This window comes from Opisthocomus hoazin, chromosome W (genome assembly GCF_030867145.1).
Source record: "Opisthocomus hoazin isolate bOpiHoa1 chromosome W, bOpiHoa1.hap1, whole genome shotgun sequence".
Classification (NCBI taxonomy): domain Eukaryota; kingdom Metazoa; phylum Chordata; class Aves; order Opisthocomiformes; family Opisthocomidae; genus Opisthocomus; species Opisthocomus hoazin.
Genome location: NC_134453.1, coordinates 34,638,664 through 34,656,232, shown reverse-complemented (window position 1 = coordinate 34,656,232; position 17,569 = coordinate 34,638,664). Strand labels below are relative to the sequence as shown.

The window sequence follows — 17,569 nt, the reverse complement described above, 5'->3', positions numbered from 1 at the left end:
TGAAACTGGGATGTGGGTCCATAGGCCTATAGAGGTTTTTTCTGAAGTCTCGAGCACCTCTAAGCTGCTGTAATAGGAAGGCACAAGTTATTTCAAAGTAGTCTTAATCTCTCTTTTCCTGGACTGAATTTTATATTGTTTTAGTTATTAGCTAACTCTCTAGGTTATGCACATGTTAGTGTTTCCCTGAAGCACATCCTGTTATGACTTATTGCATAGTTCCATAAGTGTACACCTGAAAAGGCAATAAGGGAACTTTGAATAAATACAGACTAAAACCATAAATATCTCAAGATATTTATTTGAATAGATGTTCATTACATATCACAACAGTAAGATGACACTGCACCACAAAATACTCTTGTGATTAAATAGCACCACTAGATTGCTAGCAGGAATATACTGTATTGATGTATGTTGCTTCCTGGCTGTTTTTTTCTGAGGAAGATAACTGTTGCCAGATTTATTAGCTCCCATAATTCTGTTAGTATGTTGAGATTAACAGATACAGTTGCATTTTTAGAATGTCTGTTAGTATGCATATGTCTGAATTGTCAGGATGATAGCTTTTTTCATAATATAATTACACAGATGGTTTAAATTTAACAATAGAATAGTTGAATAAAAGCAGGTCCAAAGGAAAATCTGGTAATGATAAGGTGATATAGCTAGTGATGCTTTCTTAATTGTGTAGCTGGATGTCTTTTGACATAAAATAAGGATAAATATGACCAAGTGTTTTGTAGTATTGATATTAATGCCTTGTTCCCACTATGGCAAAACCCTACAAGCAGCTTCACTTCCTTTGAATTTTCCTTCTGTGCTCTTACCTGCAAATTTTTATTTTTTTTTTATTCCTGCTGTCTCTTAAAACAGTCCCCACTGAGTAAGAGAGCTTGTGCTTTGGCTTGCCTAAATATCATACGTTCTGACCAATAAACGCATCCTTGTTAGTTTGTCATCTGCAGCAGAAATATAACAATGATAAGCATTTACTTGACCATAGGCAGAGATGAAGATTTAATAATCTCTTCTGTGAATAGGAAAGTGCAGACAACTATTTTTTGAGACTTTTTCACATTTGGTTGAACAGGTAAGAAAACGTAAAGATTTAGATTCCTTTTATAGCAGTGTTTGTTAAGGAAATAGCTAATAAAGCTTTAGAGATCCTTTTTCTTTGCTAAAGAATCTTTAAATTTTTGTTAGTTAAGTATTTGTTAATAACAATATTAAGATATTTTTATATTTGGCATACAGATAACATTACCTTAGAGATATTATTGTTTTAACTGATCTGATGACATCCTTGTCTGTAAATTGTTGTTTTGAAATTACTGTACTGAGACTTTCCCTTAAGTATGTAAAAAAAAAAGTAGGTGCTTTTCAACTCTTGAATGACTGTCACTACTATACTAAAAAAAAGTTCAGATACCAATAGACTGAACAGAGAATGCAGTCTTATCTCAGCATGTTTTTCCTTTGCCAGTGGGAGACAAAAGTTCAGCAAGGGGAAAAAGATTTTGAACAGGTCTCCAAAACCATTCGTGAGGAAGTGCAAAGATTTGAGGCACGTATAATTTTGTCCAAATAAATGACAATTTTGCTTTAGATAATACCAAGCAAACTTGATTGAAATTAATCTGCCGTAATTATTTATTTTATTAACAGAGGGAACGCGTGAAAGACTTTAAAACTGTTATTATCAAGTACTTAGAATTGTTAGTGCAAACACAACAGCAGGTAAGAAATTTTAAGATTTTTGTACAAGTTAATATGCTCTATATTAGGTTAGTTTAAAAAGGCAAGCTTTAAATATAGCAGCTTCTAAAACATAGAGAACTAACTCTAGTCTGTAATATATTGCAGGAGAACATAGTGATGGGTGTTTCCCAGCTATTACTGGTCGCACTTGCATAGCCCTAGTTCAGGGGAGCAAGAGAGAAGCTTTGTCAGAGAGGTGGGTGGGGAGTGGAGAATCTTGTCTATTCAAGTAATACTTTTGCTCGTAGATTGGAGTAAAATGCATTAAATATGTACTTAGGCTTGCTGAAGAGACTTGAATACTGAAATGCTTATGTGCTTTTTTTTTTAAAAAAAAACAAAAGTACTACTGAATGTTGTACAGCAGTAAAACAGCTTTCAGTGACTCAGAAGTAGGCCTGGTTCCCAAATGAGTGTCTAGAATCTTTCCTTTTTTCAATCTGGGAATATAACCCTCCAGCTTTGTTTAATAAAAATAAAATAATTAAAAAGCAAAACACCTTTAAAGGAAAGAGTGGCAAACTCACCATGCAAACAAATTCTATATAACTGTATTTTGTGACAATGTGCTCAGTGTGTAAGAATAACTGTCTGCATGAGCAGATATGTGTATTTATTACTTGTGTTTTTCTTACATCATCTGATAATGTGAATGGAAAATTAATGAATGAACAATGGATAATGTGAATGCAAGCATCTGTGTTCTTACTTTGTCCAGTAGAGACAAATTCAGTACAAGAGGAGGAAGGTGTATGTGTATTCTTTTCCAACATTCAGTACTTAAAGTAAGGTGGTTTTTTTTTCCTTCTCTGCAAGCTAATAAAACACTGGGAGGCATTCCTACCTGAAGCCAAATCCATCGCCTAAAAGAAGACTATTCCAAATAACAAGAGACTCTGGATGTTTGTCCTGGATAAAACCTGGATAAAATTCCACACTGAAATCACTTCAAAATCATCCAAATAAACCACTATATATTTTATGAATTAACACATGGTGGTTTTATATACCACAACATTTTATTAACAAGCTGCATTTCATGACTCTTTGAAGTGGACTGTGGCATAATGTTCTGCAATACATTTCTGAATTGAACGTTATTGTATCTTAATACTTGCACCAAAATATGCAGTGTAATCACAGAATCACAGAAAGTTAGGGGTTGGAAGGGACCTCTGTGGGTCATCTAGTCCAACCCTCCTGCTGAAGCAGGGTCACCTAGAGCAGGCTGCACAGGACATTGTCCAGGCGGGTCTTGAATATCTCCAGAGAAGGAGACTCCACAACCTCCCTGGGCAGCCTGTTCCAGTGCTCCATCACCCTCAGAGGGACAAAGTTCTTCCTCATGTTCAGATGGAACTTCCTGTGCCTCAGTTTGTGCCCATTGCCCCTTGTCCTGTCGCTGGGCACCATGAAAAGAGTCTGGCCCCATCCTCCTGACACCCACCCTTCAGATATTCATAGGCATTTATTAGGTCCCCTCGCAGCCTTCTCTTCTTCAGGCTGAACAAGCCCAGCTCCCTCAGCCTCTCCTCGTAGGAGAGATGCTCCAGTCCCCTCACCATCCTTGTAGCCCTCCGCTGGACTCTCTCCAGTAGCTCTTCATCTTTCTTGAACTGGGGAGCCCAGAACTGGACACAGTACTCCAGATGGGGCCTCACCAGGGCAGAGTAGAGGGGAAGGAGAACCTCCCTCGACCTGCTGGCCACACTCTTCTTAATGTACCCCAGGATCCCATTGGCCTTCTTGGCAACCAGGGCACACTGCTGACTCATGGTCAACTTGTCCACCAGCACACCCAGGTCCCTCTCCACAGAGCTGCTCTCCAGCAGGTCTGCCCCGAGCCTGTACTGATGCATGGGGTTGTTCCTCCCCAGGTGCAGGACCCTGCACTTGCCCTTGTTGAACCTCATCAGGTTCCTCTCTGCCCAACTTTCCAGCCTGTCCAGGTCTTGCTGAATGGCAGTACAGCCTTCTAGTGTATCCACCACTCCTCCCGGTTTGGTGTCATCAGCAAACTTGCTGAGGGTACACTCTTGTCCCTTCATCCAGGTCATTGATGAAGAAGTTGAACAAGACTGGGCCCAGTACTGACCCCTAGGGGACACCACTAGTTACAGGCCTCCAACTAGACAGCGCCGCTGATGACAACCCTCTGAGCTCTGCCATTCAACCAGTTCTCAATCCACCTCATGCCATAAAGCAGATTTTTTCGTTCTCTACAGTACAATTTTCTATAGTATAATTACCTGATCTTTGAAACAAATTTAATTGTATTGATTAATCTTCACTTACACATTCCTGTACAAATTCATGTTTCTATGACCGTGATAATAAAGAAATGTATCTTGTGAAACATTAAACCCTTATTTTGTTTGTCTAGATATTTACTGGTGTTCTTAAAATAGCATTTGTAACAGTTTGAGATTATATCAAAGGCAGCAACATACAGAATCATAGAATGGTTTGGGTTTGACGGGATCATCTAGTCTAGCCCCCTTGCAGTGCATCAGTTGTCGTGCGTTGAGCATGGGCCTGGCCTCAGCACCCTGAGACACATTCTTTGGTATCTCATTCTTGGCCTGTGATTTGTCCTGTCTCTAGTGTGATCAGCATAAAGTAATTGTAATAGATTCTGATAGTTTGCTTGTGGAAGGTAAAGAACGTGCTACAGATTGTGTCAGGTAGCTTTCTATGGCATGTAACGTGGTAGAGGTCCTCATGACGGTGATAGCCAAACAAAGAGCATGGAAAAATAATAACCCTATTTTGAGTGGTATTTAATTGCCCCCCTTCTCAACACCCTGCTGTGGATATCTTTGCTAATTCAGCATGTTCAGAAAATTAACTGTTTAACAAAGCAATGTTATTTGTGCTTAATAGTTGTTCACAGGTGGAATATATAGACAAAAAACCCAGTGGCATTGTTTCTCCCTATTCAAAAAGGAAAATGCTCAAGAGATGCAAAAATATTAAGTAATCTCCAGAGACTAAACTGTATGTATTTGTCTTTTTAATTTATTTTCCTCAGTATTTAAGTTGGTGTATTTGGCGTATGTGGCAAGGTTTTGGTAGCAGACAGGAGGTCTGCAGGGGTGGCCTCTGTGGGAAGAGACCAGGGGCTGCCCCTGTGCTGCACACAGCTGGTTCCAGATGGCTCTGCAACAAACCCACCAAAGACCAAAGCAGAGCCCATCAGCAAAGCTCATGGTGCCTCTAAAAAGAAACTGTAGAAAAGGCCAGACGGGGATAGGAGGAGGGAAAACCAAGGTCAGAGGATGCAGTGCTCTATGGCAGAGCAGATATACTCCTCAGCATATGGAGGACTTGTGACAGATCTGTTGTATATTCCAGAAGGAACTGCAGCCCATGGAGAACCCACGCCAGAGCAGAGCAAAAGTTTGAGAAGAAAGGAGCGGCAGAGAGAAACCATTATATACTGAGCAGACCCCCCCCCCCTCTATTCCCCCTGCACCACTCATGGGTAGAGGAGCCTGGAGTGAAGTTGACCAGGCAAAGGAAGGAGGAAAGATGTTTTAATTTTTGTCATTTTGTATCTGACTATCTGAATCAGTAATCAAATATCTATTTTAATTGGCAATAAATTAAGTTAATTTTCCCAAAGTTGAGTCTGGTTTGCCTGCGATGGTAATTGGTAAGCAATCTCCCCATCTTTATCTTGGCCCAAGAGCTTTCTTTTTCTTGTTCCTCCTATTTTCTCTCTGCCTCCCGCCCAGCCCTGCTGAAGGAAGGAGTGAGTGAATTGCTGGGTGGGAGTTTGACTGCTAGCCAAAACTAACTGTCCTGGTTTAGCCCCCACAGGCAACAAAGAACCACATGGCCCCTCTATCGCCCCTCTCCCCAGTGGGGTGGGGAGGAGAATGGGAAGAAAAAGGCAAAACTCGTGGGTCGGATAAGGGTAGTTTAACAGAACAGCAAAGCGAACAGTAACAACAGTAATATTGATAAGAAGAATGTACAAAACAATGGAATACACAGAGCAACACTCTGTCGCGATAAAAGGGGTAAGGGAGTCTGATAAGCGGCAAAAAGAAAGCTCTCCTGTTGAATCACAAGATTCAGAGAAGACCCCCTTGTGTTCTAAACTCTCTCTCAGAGAGGAGTCTAGGTGCGGCTGGATCAACTCCTAGTCCCAGACTTGGTCAACGGTTTATGTCTAAAGGGTTAAGTGTGTAGCCACTTATCAGATTCCACTTGCCTGTCAGAGCCTCTCCAAGGACTTTCACTGAAACAGTTTCGCAAAATTGAAACAATAGGTAATTTATTCAAGCAACAGGTATCACAGATTCGGGATTGCCATTGATAAATGTACTGTCTACAAAAGCTGAGCTCAAGGTAATAATTTAGCGCTTTAGTTAACAATGTGTTCCCCGGGACACACTCTACAGCCTACTGTAGGTGACCCTGCTTCGGCAGGAGGGTTGGACTAGATGACCCACAGAGGTCCCTTCCAACCCCGAACATTCTGTGATTCTGTGATTCTGTGACACATCTGACAAAGTCAGAGGTGCGACTCTTACCAAAAAGGTGTCCCTTCTTGGGGGGGGGGGGAAGAGAGGTTCAGGCCCATCGACCTGTCCGTCAGGTAAAGTTCTCACTTGGCTCCTCCTCCCAAAGAGAGTTTTCAAGTGCCAATTTTTATATGTTTGAAAATCTTTTGGAGAGATGGGACTAAGTCAATTATTAGGTGTTGATTGGCTCTTGGCATGGAATGTTGTGTCATCAGAAGCTGGACTCAGCAGTTTGACATGCCTATGGAGCAGGCATCTTGGTATGCGCTTCCGGGGGCCATCTGTTCTTTATCCAAAGCAATCTCTGGCTGTGCAGCCAGCCGCAGCCTCCATGGCACCCCACAGATCACTTGGTTTACAGTGATGGGCTATCCCCCCTTACTTTTGTCTGATAAGGTAAGCACCAGTTAATTACTTCCTTTGTTATCTCTTTGGCTCTTGTTGCCTGAGTCTGAGCATGTCTTTCCTCTTGCATTGACAAGTCCAGAAAGGCCAGTGACTACATTATCCACCCTGTGACCTTAGTCACGTCTCGTCAAAAAAAATATCAGGTGAATTTAGGTTCAGACATTTTGAGGCGCTCATCTTCCTCCCTAATAGGAGAAGGTATTAAAGGAACATATTCAGGGTTATGAACTTCAAACATTCTAATATGCATACTAAAAGTTCTAACTAGTGAAGATTGTACACATGATAAACCCACACAGATAACAATAAGGAGTACAATAAACATCAATACATATTGAATCAGACTTTGTATACATCCACTAATGTTTAGTCCAAGTCCATTAAAAACTTTCGAGATCCACCCCGTCCATTCCCAGGGCTTCTGTTTCATATTTTCACGGAGTTCTCGAGACTGTTCCACAATCTTATGCATTTCATCCATGGCTTGATGTTAAGTGATGGATACATTTAGGACTGACACACAGCAGGTTTCATCAGGATAGGAGGCATTTAGCCATCCACAAACACCACTTTCTTTTAACAAAATCATATCTAAGGCTAACCTATTTTGTAGGGTCATTTTGGATGTAGCTTGCAGCAGCAAGTCAACTGCATTAATTGCTGTTTTTGTCCAGTTTGCTAGGGATTCTACTTGCCATGTCAAATTTTCTATATATAATCGTTTATTGGTTATTACTGTCCAATAACCCCAAAAAGCTTTCATTCCCAAGTTTATTCTCATTGCTGGTGTATAATAGCTCGGCCAGGCAAAAAGTTTACCATTTTCTTGCATGGAGTTCCACATTTGTGACTGTCTTTTAGCTCTATGTCCTCGTGATTTTGTTAAGGATTGAATGAAATTAAAAGCTGTGGAAGGACATAAGCTTGGAATACCCAGAGTACATTCTAATCCATCCCAGTAGGGTTGAATGTAGTCTGATATTTGTCCATTAGAACACAACCATACAGTTTCAGGTAGTGCAGGTAGCATTAAAGTGCTACACGTACTATTTTCGAGTTCATCGAGGCTTTTATGTCCATTTAGATAATGTTGGAAAGGAACTCGGCATCTTTTGGCCTGTGGCTCAGCTTTGTTGTTAGAAACTAAACCATATGCCCATTTGTTAACCTGTTTGGGATCCACTTTTATCATACAATCTGACCTTGTCTTAGGGATTGGAGCACTATAATTATGACATAAACATACACTCTTAAAGGGTGGTAAAGGTCTGCAACCATCCATACCCATGGGTACTCATCAATATTAGAACAAGTTATCTTAGTTATCTTGTTGGTACAATTCCATAACTGGACTGGCCCTAGCGGCGTGGTAATGGGAGGTTTTTCTCCCCATTGTGTAAAACGAGTTCTATGATCAGCAATAGTCCACATACAAATTATATGTCATTAGATTGTGGACTACATTTAGATCCACAGTTTGAGGGAAACTCGATACACCATTCAGCTTGTACTGGGATACTATATTTAAAGGTAATAGGTACACCCCAGAATGGTCGAGGAGGCTGGTCAAACCAGGGTACCTCCAAACAGTCAACAGACAATTTTATCTTGGTGTTTAAATTTAGGAAGTTTTTGTCAAGTTCTCGAGTGCAGTTAGAGTTAGACCATGTGTTGGTATAGTTACGGTCTGAAGGATAAGTGTAATGTTAGTGGGTAACTCTGCTTCCCCATGGTGTGGAGATGGTATTGTGTTTCATTTCCCATAAATCCAGCAGTGCTCCTTTTAGGTCAAGGGGAATAATCATAAAAAGGAATCCGTCTGCAGGGGTTGTTGGCAGCATTAGACAAGTGGTTCCCTGAGTCCAATTCATCATTCTAAGAAAGCCTTGTAACAACTTAAAGGCTGTGTTTTCCTCTGTCATACCCAAAGACGTCTTTGTTTTTTGATTATAATCTCTATGGAACACATGCACAATTATTACACCCAATATGTAAACACATGTTAAACTTACACATATTTGTCTACCACTGCTGATGCATGATAGAAGATTCATATTGACAATTCTATAGTAAATTATAACTATCAAAACCACAAGAAAACTATTGTGCATTTATAAACAGGAAACCTAAGCAATAAAGCAAAAGGTAAGAAAAACCCAAAAAAACCAAGTAGCATAATATAGAAGTAAAACTAGAAATCAGTATTCCTATCACAATTAAATCACTGTATCCCACAGATAAAAATCAGCAATCCTTGAGGGCAGTCTGTTTTTGACACGTGACAGTCTGTGATTTTGGGCATAGTTTCCCAGCATTTGGAATACCTGCAAACAGAAAAGAAAGGAAAGTGCTTGGTTGTCATTGAAACCGGCATATAGTAAGTTAAAAGGTAGGTAGGTACTATCCATCTAGTACTAATTTGATGCAGTTTTCCAGAGCTATCTTTTGCTTCCCAAGCGTAAAAATTTTTTGGTTTTGTTAATACTAGTGCCACTGTTCCAATCTGAGGTATTTTAACCAGCACTGGCTGGCCTGCGTAAAAGCCAGTAGGGTGTTCTCCTGATTTTATGTCTGCCTTTGGCACCAAAGTTGTGGCAGAAGCAGAGAATGCTTTCATTTTGGGACAGCCATCTCCAGTCCATCTATTGTTTAATTGATAGATGGCATTGGATAGTTGCAGATGCCACCCAGATTCATGGGTTTTAGCAAATCGTTTGCCTAACCCATTTGTTCGCGCAACAATACCATTGGCTTGGGAGTAGTACGGAGTATGGAATATCCACTGAATTCCTTCTTCTTTTGCCCAGTCTTGTACCACTGTGTCTGTAAAGTGTGATCCGTTGTCACTTTGAATCTCCTCAGGAAGGGGGAGTGTGCTGAACCATTCCTTCAGGCTGTGAACTGTGTTATCTCCAGTTGCAGCTGGGACAGCTGTTGCCATGGTAATTCCTGAAACAACTTCCACCCCTACTAATATATGATTTTTACCCCCTGAGGGTCGCAGTGGACCTATGTAATCAATTTTCCAGGTTTGCCACAGTGTTTTTTTATTTCGGATGTGCATGGGAGGTGCCTTACTTGGATGATCTTTGTTAACTAGCAGGTTACATCATTGTGAACAGGCAGTTACCACTTGTTCACACAGTTTTGTTGACACAGGCCATCCTCGGGCTATGCCTTCCCAATACAAATCAGCTCGGCCAGTGTGGTCTTGTTTCACATATCTAAAGCTGCCATCCATGTGTGAGAGGCTCCCTGTATTTGGGTTACCAATTCTGCAATGCTAGGTACAGCTGCAGTTAAAGGTGCAGTGTTGGCATTTAATTGCCTGTAATCAATCATGAGCCTCCATTGCCCATGCGGTTTTTTTTACTGGCCAAACAGGGGAGTTATATGGTGAGTGTGTATGAGTGCTGATGCCTCGGTTTTCTAAGTCTTTTACCACCCCGTCAATACCCGATTGCGCAGCTGCTGGCAAGGGGTACTGTTTTGTGCTTGTAATTTTTGATGCTGGCAAAGATACAGACATTTCTAATAAATTTACTTTTTTAGGCTCATTCTGTTTAATTTCCCGACTGGCAAAACTCCAGACTGAGCCATCAGGGAGTTTCCACACTCTGCCATACAACAAATCAAATCTTAAAATGTTACCGGAAAGCGGCATAATAATTCACTCTCTAAAACTTAAGTTTGGAGTTTTAGAAAGCAGGCATTTTTAATTGCAGCAGTGGATGCACAGGGGTTAGCTCCACCCAAATGTGCGTGCTGAAAAGACATAACTGCTAAACATTTATACTACATTTACATACATATTCATGTTTTTTCCAGGATCTCATTAAAATATGTTAATATCCTTTGTGCAGGTCTGTTAGCACCTCTGGGTGGTCGTCAAGGATCTTCAGGTGAAGGCTCGTACACTTCATCATGGTGTCCGCTAGCTGACCTTTGCTTCCGCGCAGACTCAGTTCAAAGATCACGTACACTGTGTCCTTCAAGGTTGTTTTGTTCCATTCTTGCAGTCATCTTGCACCTTCCTTATCTCTATAATTCCACATGTCTGCCCATCCAAGGCCGAGCTGTCTACAGTGGGATTATTCAGAAACTTCTTATCTTAAAACTATCCTAGCTATTCTCAAAATTTACTTTTGTTTAGTCACATCTGTTATACAATAATTCTAACAACTTAAATTAGTAGCTTCTCATCTATATTTGCAGGTATCAAAAATATTAGTGTTAGCAGCACTGACCCATACTTCAGTGCGAGTTAATCTTTGTTCGCCCGGGAGCCACAGGGTAATTTTTGCTGTAGGGCATTTCCTTATGACTCCATCAGTTCCTGTAAATTTTACTTTACGGCGACCAGGTTTTACATTTAAGTATGTTGTGGTCTCCTTGGTGATTCCCAAAAATTGAGCACCCACATCAATGAGGAAATCTATAAAAACTTTCTTTGGTCCCACCAGAATGGCAATGACAGGTTCGGGAGGTATATCAGGGAGCAACTGTATAGCTAGCATCCGCCAGGCAGGGTGGCTCACAGCCCTCCCCAGGGGTATGCATTTTTTGCCTGGATATCTGCTAAATCAGTTAGCTCCTGCTGTGAGGCAGAGGGTGCAGTGTTAACAGTTGTTTTGTTTTCTGTATGCTGACTATTCTTTGTTGAATTGAATTTCTGGTTTAATGCCTGTACCAGAATTTTGAGGTCAGTCATGGATATACCAATCAATAGGTGCTGTGGCACCCCTATAGCTCGAGCTTTACGCTCCTTATCAAATTTTAGTTTGAACTCGGGCTTAGCCTTAGGGCTGTGAATCTGGTGAATTCGCCGAGGTGGCGGATCAGATAACTGGGAGGATACGATCCATCCCATCCTGTGCCCGTAGTTCACTATGTCTTGTACAAATTCACTACAAGGGATTACTTGATTTTGATCCTAATGGTAGGAAAGGAATACAGAAAAAGGCCCCTGTTTATAATTATCACTATAGCAGCCAAGGTCACCAATAGACCTCTTGTGTCCCGCAAGTGAGGAGTCGTAAAGGGTCGTACTTGCAGGGAGGGGTGGACAGGACAGGTGACCTGATACTGACCAACTAGGTATTCCATGCCATGCACCTCATACTCAGTTTAAAGCTGGGGCATCATAAGGGTCTCGCTCTCTTTGTCCATGGCCAGCTTCTGAAGAGGACCCTGTTTGTTGTCCTGCCTGCGATCCTGATGCAGATTCCGATCTGTGCATTCCTGAGTCCAGTTCCTGTCTGCTGCCGAGGCCAGTCTGGGACTTCCTGATGCTGCCTGGCAGCTGCTGGCAGGACGCCACAACTCCAAGAAACTCAGTATCGGTTTTGTGTGTTTAGCATTATTTCTTTTATTATTAATATTATTAGTATTATTAATGTTATTAGTAAAAATTTTATATTCCATTTGTAAGCCTCTCTCCCTTTTTGTCCTTTTCCCTTCCTCTGGTGAGAGGGTGGGGGATTAATAGAGAGCATCTGTCACTCAGTTTATTGACACCCTGCTTTTAAACTGCGACACCTGTCTTCAATATGTACACACAGATATCATTCCCTTAGTCTATGGATCATCCCTCTAAAATTACTGTTGAGTTCATTTAATTCATGACTGCGGGCTCCATCTGTCGTAACAGTCTCTCAGGGCAGGAGAGATGTGTGCTGTTGGATGATCACATGCTGCATCCAGAGCTCCTGGCTGGTCTATCTGGTGCAAGCCCATGCCCATGGTCTGCGGGTTGAAGATGTCAGTCTTGATTAAGATACTGAGCACCAGTTGCTGAAGCCAGGTCCAGCCCCATCATCGCTGCACTTTCCTCAATTTCATCAAAAAGTCCATCCTTCATTACTTTGGGTGATTCTTACTATAATATCATTGATATGGCATACAACAACTATAGCAATGCTGACATACAGTGAGAGGGCTTTTTAGCAATTACAATTTAATTTATTGGCTGTTCTCACCCAAAATCAAATCCCCATGATGTACACATCAGACTTCCCCATCCTTCCACATCACCCACCAAGTTCTCCCAGGTCCTTGAGCAAAAGGAATCCCATGAATGGGTTTATCTTTGCCTGAGGCAGGACTAACCCAGACTGTCTTCCCTAACATATTCTTCACATGTACTATGGGGACTTTATTCCCTTCTACAGTATGTGATTGGGCAGGGACAGCTTGACTGGTAGATCGCCTGGTGTTATCTAACCAAGTGGCTTTTGCTAAATGAGTATCCCAATGTTACTTTTTAGCAGTCCATTGATTCATTCAATTTTCCCGGAGGCTGGAGTATGATAGGGGATGTGATACACCCACTCAATGCCATGCTCTTTGGCCCAGGGGTCTACGAGGTTGTTCCGGAAATGAGTCCCACTGTCTGACTCAATTCTTTCTGGGGTGCCATGTTGCCACAGGAATTTCTTTTCAAGGCCCAGGATAGTGTTCCGGGCAGTGGAGAGGGGCACAGGGTAGGTTTCCAGCCATCCGGTGGTTGCTTCCATCATTGTGAGCACATAACGCTTGCCTTGGCGGGTTTGTGGCAGTGTGATGTAGTCTAACTGCCAGGCCTCCCCATATTTATATTTTAGCCTTCGTCCTCCATACCACTGAGGCTTTACCCGCTTGGCTTGATTGCAGCACATGTTTCACATTCATGGATAACCTGTGCGATGGTGTCCATGGTCAAGTCCACCCCTCGGTCAGGAGCCCATCTGTATGTCGCGTCTCTTCCTTGGTGGCCCAAGGTGTCATGGGCCCACCGAGCTATAAACAGCTCACCCTTATGTTGCCAGTCCAGATCCACTTCAGTCTTGGCAGCCTGATCCACCTGCTGGTTGTTTTGATGTTCCTCAGTGGCCCAACTCTTACGGACCTGGGTGTCCACATGATGCACTTTTACAACCAGCTTCTCTGGCTGGGCAGCAATATCTTGCCACAATGGGGCAGCCCAGATGGGTTTGCCTCTGCGCTGCCAGTTGTTCTTCTGCCATTGCTGCAGCCACCCCCACAAGGCATTGGCCACCATCCAGGAGTCGATGTAAAGATAGAGCACTGGCCACTTCTCTCGACTGGCAATGTCTAAAGCCAGCTGGATGGCTTTCACCTCTGCAAACTGGCTCGACTCACCTTCTCCTTCAGCAGTTTCTGTGTTTTGTCACAGGGGACTTGCTATAGCAGCTTTCCACCTCCAAAGCTTTGCAACAGAGCGACAGGACCCATCACTTAAGAGGACACGTTGCTTCTCATTTGCTGGCATTTTATTATACAGTGGGGCCTCTTCCGCATGTGTCACCTCCTCCTCTGGTGACATTCCTAAGTGTTTTGTTTTGGCCTGGATAAATGCCAGGTGCCCACCAAAACCGCTCTATCACGCCCCCTCCTCAACTGGACAGGGGAGAGAAAATATGATGAAAGGCAGACTCCTGCCAGGACCTGCAGACCCGTGGAGAGAGGAGCCCATGCCGGAGCAGGATTGCTGGCAGGGCTTGTGACCCCATGGGGGACCCATGCTGGAGCAGCCTGTTCCTGAAGGACTGCACCCCATGGAAGGGACCCACCCTGGGGCAGTTCTTGACGACCTGCAGCCTGTGGGACGTGGAGAAGTTTGTGGAGAACTGTCTCCCATGAGAGGGACCTTCACGCTGGGGCTGGGGAAGAGTGTGTGGAGTCTTCCCCCTGAGGGACAAGGAGCGGCAGAGACAACGTGTGATGAACTGACTGTAACCCCCATTCCCCATCCCCCTGTGCTGCTTGGGGGGAGGAGGGAGAGAAACAGGAGTGAAATTGTGACCAGGAAGAAGGGAGGTGGATTTACTTTAAGGAGGTGGATTTTATTTTAAGACCTGGATTTATTTCTCACTATCCTACTCTGATTTGATTGGTGATGAATTAAACTCCCTTTTCTCTGCAAGTTCAATCTGTTTTGCCCATGACGGTAATTGGTGAGTGATCTCTCCCTGTCCTTGTCTCGACCCTCGAGCCTTTCATCATATTTCCTCTCCCCTGTCCAGTTGAGGAGGGGGCGTGATAGAGCGGTTTTGGTGGGCACCTGGCATTTATCCAGGCCAAACCAAAACATTACAGCAAACTGATCTGGATTCTTGTATTGGGTTTGTGTGGCAAGGTTTAGCTAGCAGGAGGGGCTACAGGGGTGGCTTCTGTGAGAAGCTGCTCAGGAGCGCGCTGGGCATCGGGAGAGAGTTGCTCTGTGCATTTCCCTGCTTGTTTTGTATATTCTTATCAGTATTATTTTTGTTACTGTTCGTGTTTTTTTGCTGTTATGTTAAACTGCCCTTATCCCGACCCACAAGTTTTGCCTTTTTCTTTCCATTCTCCTCCCCACCCCAGTGGGGGGGGGGGGGGGGGGGAGGGGCGATAGAGCAACCGCATGGTCCTTTGTTGCCGGCCATGGGCCAAAACTATAACATATGGGAAGATCGGATCTTTATTTAATTGTTGTATGTTAGTATGGCATACATGCCCATGCTTTAAATATTTTATTATTTAAAAAAATGTTCTTATTACTATTCATGGTATCTCTGATGAATATAGAAAACTGCTTGAGCACAAATCACACATGTAAATATTCATTATATTTCTAGGAACTAAATAGCATATGTAAATATCTTTCACGCATGTCTGTTAGCATCTTTGGGTGGTCTTCGGGGGTCCCAAGATGAAGGCCCATCCTCTTCATCATGCTGTTCACTGAGTGACATTTGTTTCTGCGCAAACTCAGTTCCAGGATCACGTATATCATGTCCTTCAGGTAGTTTTGCTCTGGTCTTGTTGCTCTCTTGGTGCCTCCTTATCTCTGTAGCTTGGCGCATTTGCCCTCCCAAGGCCGAGCTGTCTCGAGTAGAGTTATTTAGGAGTCTCTTTTATCCCACAATTATCCCAATTATTTGCTGAGAACCAAGACCACTTTTGTTTCACTTAATTATTTTGTCTAACGACTAAGTGATAGCTTGTTCCCATGTCCTTCCACTACATTCCTTAATGAGAAAACAGGGATTAGTGTAACAGTTATATTGTTAGATCACTATGCATGCAGAAATACAAGTTACAGTACTAAAGACTACTAAAAACTAGAAAATATCAAGGCTTTTTGTTATAGTTTCACATTTCTTACAATCCCCTCTATCAGTATGAGGTATGCACGTTCGGTGGAATTATCCCCCGTGCATCCAGTGCTGCAATAAAGAATGCCTGCCTTTTAATACTACATTGGTGTTACGAGGTTTTATTCCCGGATTTTCGGTGACAGTCAGTGTAATCTCCATATATTCGGATACGGGCAGAATGCAGATGTGCATGCATACACATATGTTTGTACATATGTGGGCACAGGCATGCAGAAGCACATGCATGCATCAACAATGGAAGGATTTATTGGGTAGTATTGCAGAGAGGTCTGTTCAAGGTCCTGTATGAGTTGATGTTTTAATGACCTCAATGATGGTATAGAGAGTGTGCTTATTTAAATTTGCCATTGACACCAAGGAAAAAGTTACTGTGAATGTTCCGAAAATCAAGAGTAGAATTAATAATGAACTTGGTAAATTGGAAAGATTATTTAAGAAAGGAAAAATGTGGTGAAATTCAATAGGAACTGATGGCGAGTGTGGCATTTAGCAAAAATAATCAGTAGCACAGAGTAAGATCCAACAGATCAGATAACGGTTCTTCCTGAAAGGATTTGGGGTTTATCATGCCTCACAAACTGACTGTGGGTCACAAGGTGACCATGTCACTAACGTCATGTTGTTGCAAAAAAGGCAAATATGTGTTGGACTTCTGAAAGATTAATATGAAGTGTAAGAAAGAGGGAGTTGTCCTTACCAATAAGTAGAATGTATACTGAGCTGGAGTACCATGTCCAATTTCAGCTACTGCATTACAAGAAACATGCAAGTCAATGGGAGAGAGAGACCACAGGAGAAAGCAATGTAGGAGAAAAATATGACTTACTACACTGCTTTCTAGATCTCTCAGTAAGAACAGAAAATACTGGGAGTTGTTCAGATCTGAAAAAAAAAAGGGAATGCTGAGCAGGAATTTTGTAATAATCCTCAATAACATAAAAGGCTGTTTCAAAGAGAGAGGGAGCAAGCAATGTGTTGCTTGGAGATGCTGTGATGTTATGCCCTGCAATTTCTTGTCCTATCCACCAGAAGTAAGAAAGATTCATTAGGAAATGGTTTTGAGTAATGAAGATACTGCAGCATGGGGATACCTTTCAGGAGGTACTGGTTCATCGCATTGCATGCTTATCTTAGAGGTATACTCCTTCCTTACTTAACTATGCATGCTTGCAAACTGGGGAGGGTGCAGTCTTTCTGGTTCTGAACTGAGTTGGTGGTCGCGATCTCCCCAGGCCGCCTTTACCTTTTTCCTAGTTACCCTAGATCTTTGTTAACTTCATGCTTCATCGGCAATCCTCCAGCTTTGTTGCCTTCTGGGCTGGATGTTCCCCTTTTATCAGTCTGTTAGCTCCTCTTCAAGGGCATAATTGTTAGTAAGGCATGCATTGTTTATACAAAGTAGTCAGGCCTAAAATAAACAATGTCACAATGCCCTAAGCATTACTATGACCTAAATATTTCTGTCTGATATCATTTCCCCCCTTTGAGATTATGAGACCTTCTCTTATGTATCTCATATGTCTCACTATTTCTTTTCATCAACATTATATATTTTCTCGTGGTCATTCATATAATTAACCCTTTGATACAGCTCAAGGCAATACAAATTATGATTATGATGACTTTGATTATGACTACAGTTTCAAGTAAATTTGCCAACCATCCAGTAAGGGAGAATCCAAGCCTGTGCAGTATTTTATTTAGCCATCC

At 42.3% G+C, this 17,569-nt stretch overlaps 1 protein-coding gene across 2 annotated transcripts in view; it reads left to right on the top strand.

Moving 5' to 3' along the window:
• Positions 1-4,124, top strand: part of LOC142365537 (sorting nexin-2-like) — a 50,206-nt gene extending 46,082 nt beyond the window's left edge. The window contains exons 13-16 of one of the 2 annotated variants that reach the window (XR_012766484.1): positions 1,044-1,093; positions 1,487-1,567; positions 1,669-1,740; positions 2,578-4,124. Coding sequence is in view for 1 of the 2 variants with exons in the window: in XM_075446366.1 (XP_075302481.1) it covers positions 1,487-1,567; positions 1,669-1,740; positions 2,578-2,628 (204 nt within the window). In the remaining variant the exon portion in view is untranslated. The remainder of the gene's footprint in view (positions 1-1,043; positions 1,094-1,486; positions 1,568-1,668; positions 1,741-2,577) is intronic. The other variant, XM_075446366.1, reaches the window with a different exon arrangement.
• Positions 4,125-17,569: the final 13,445 nt, after the last annotated feature.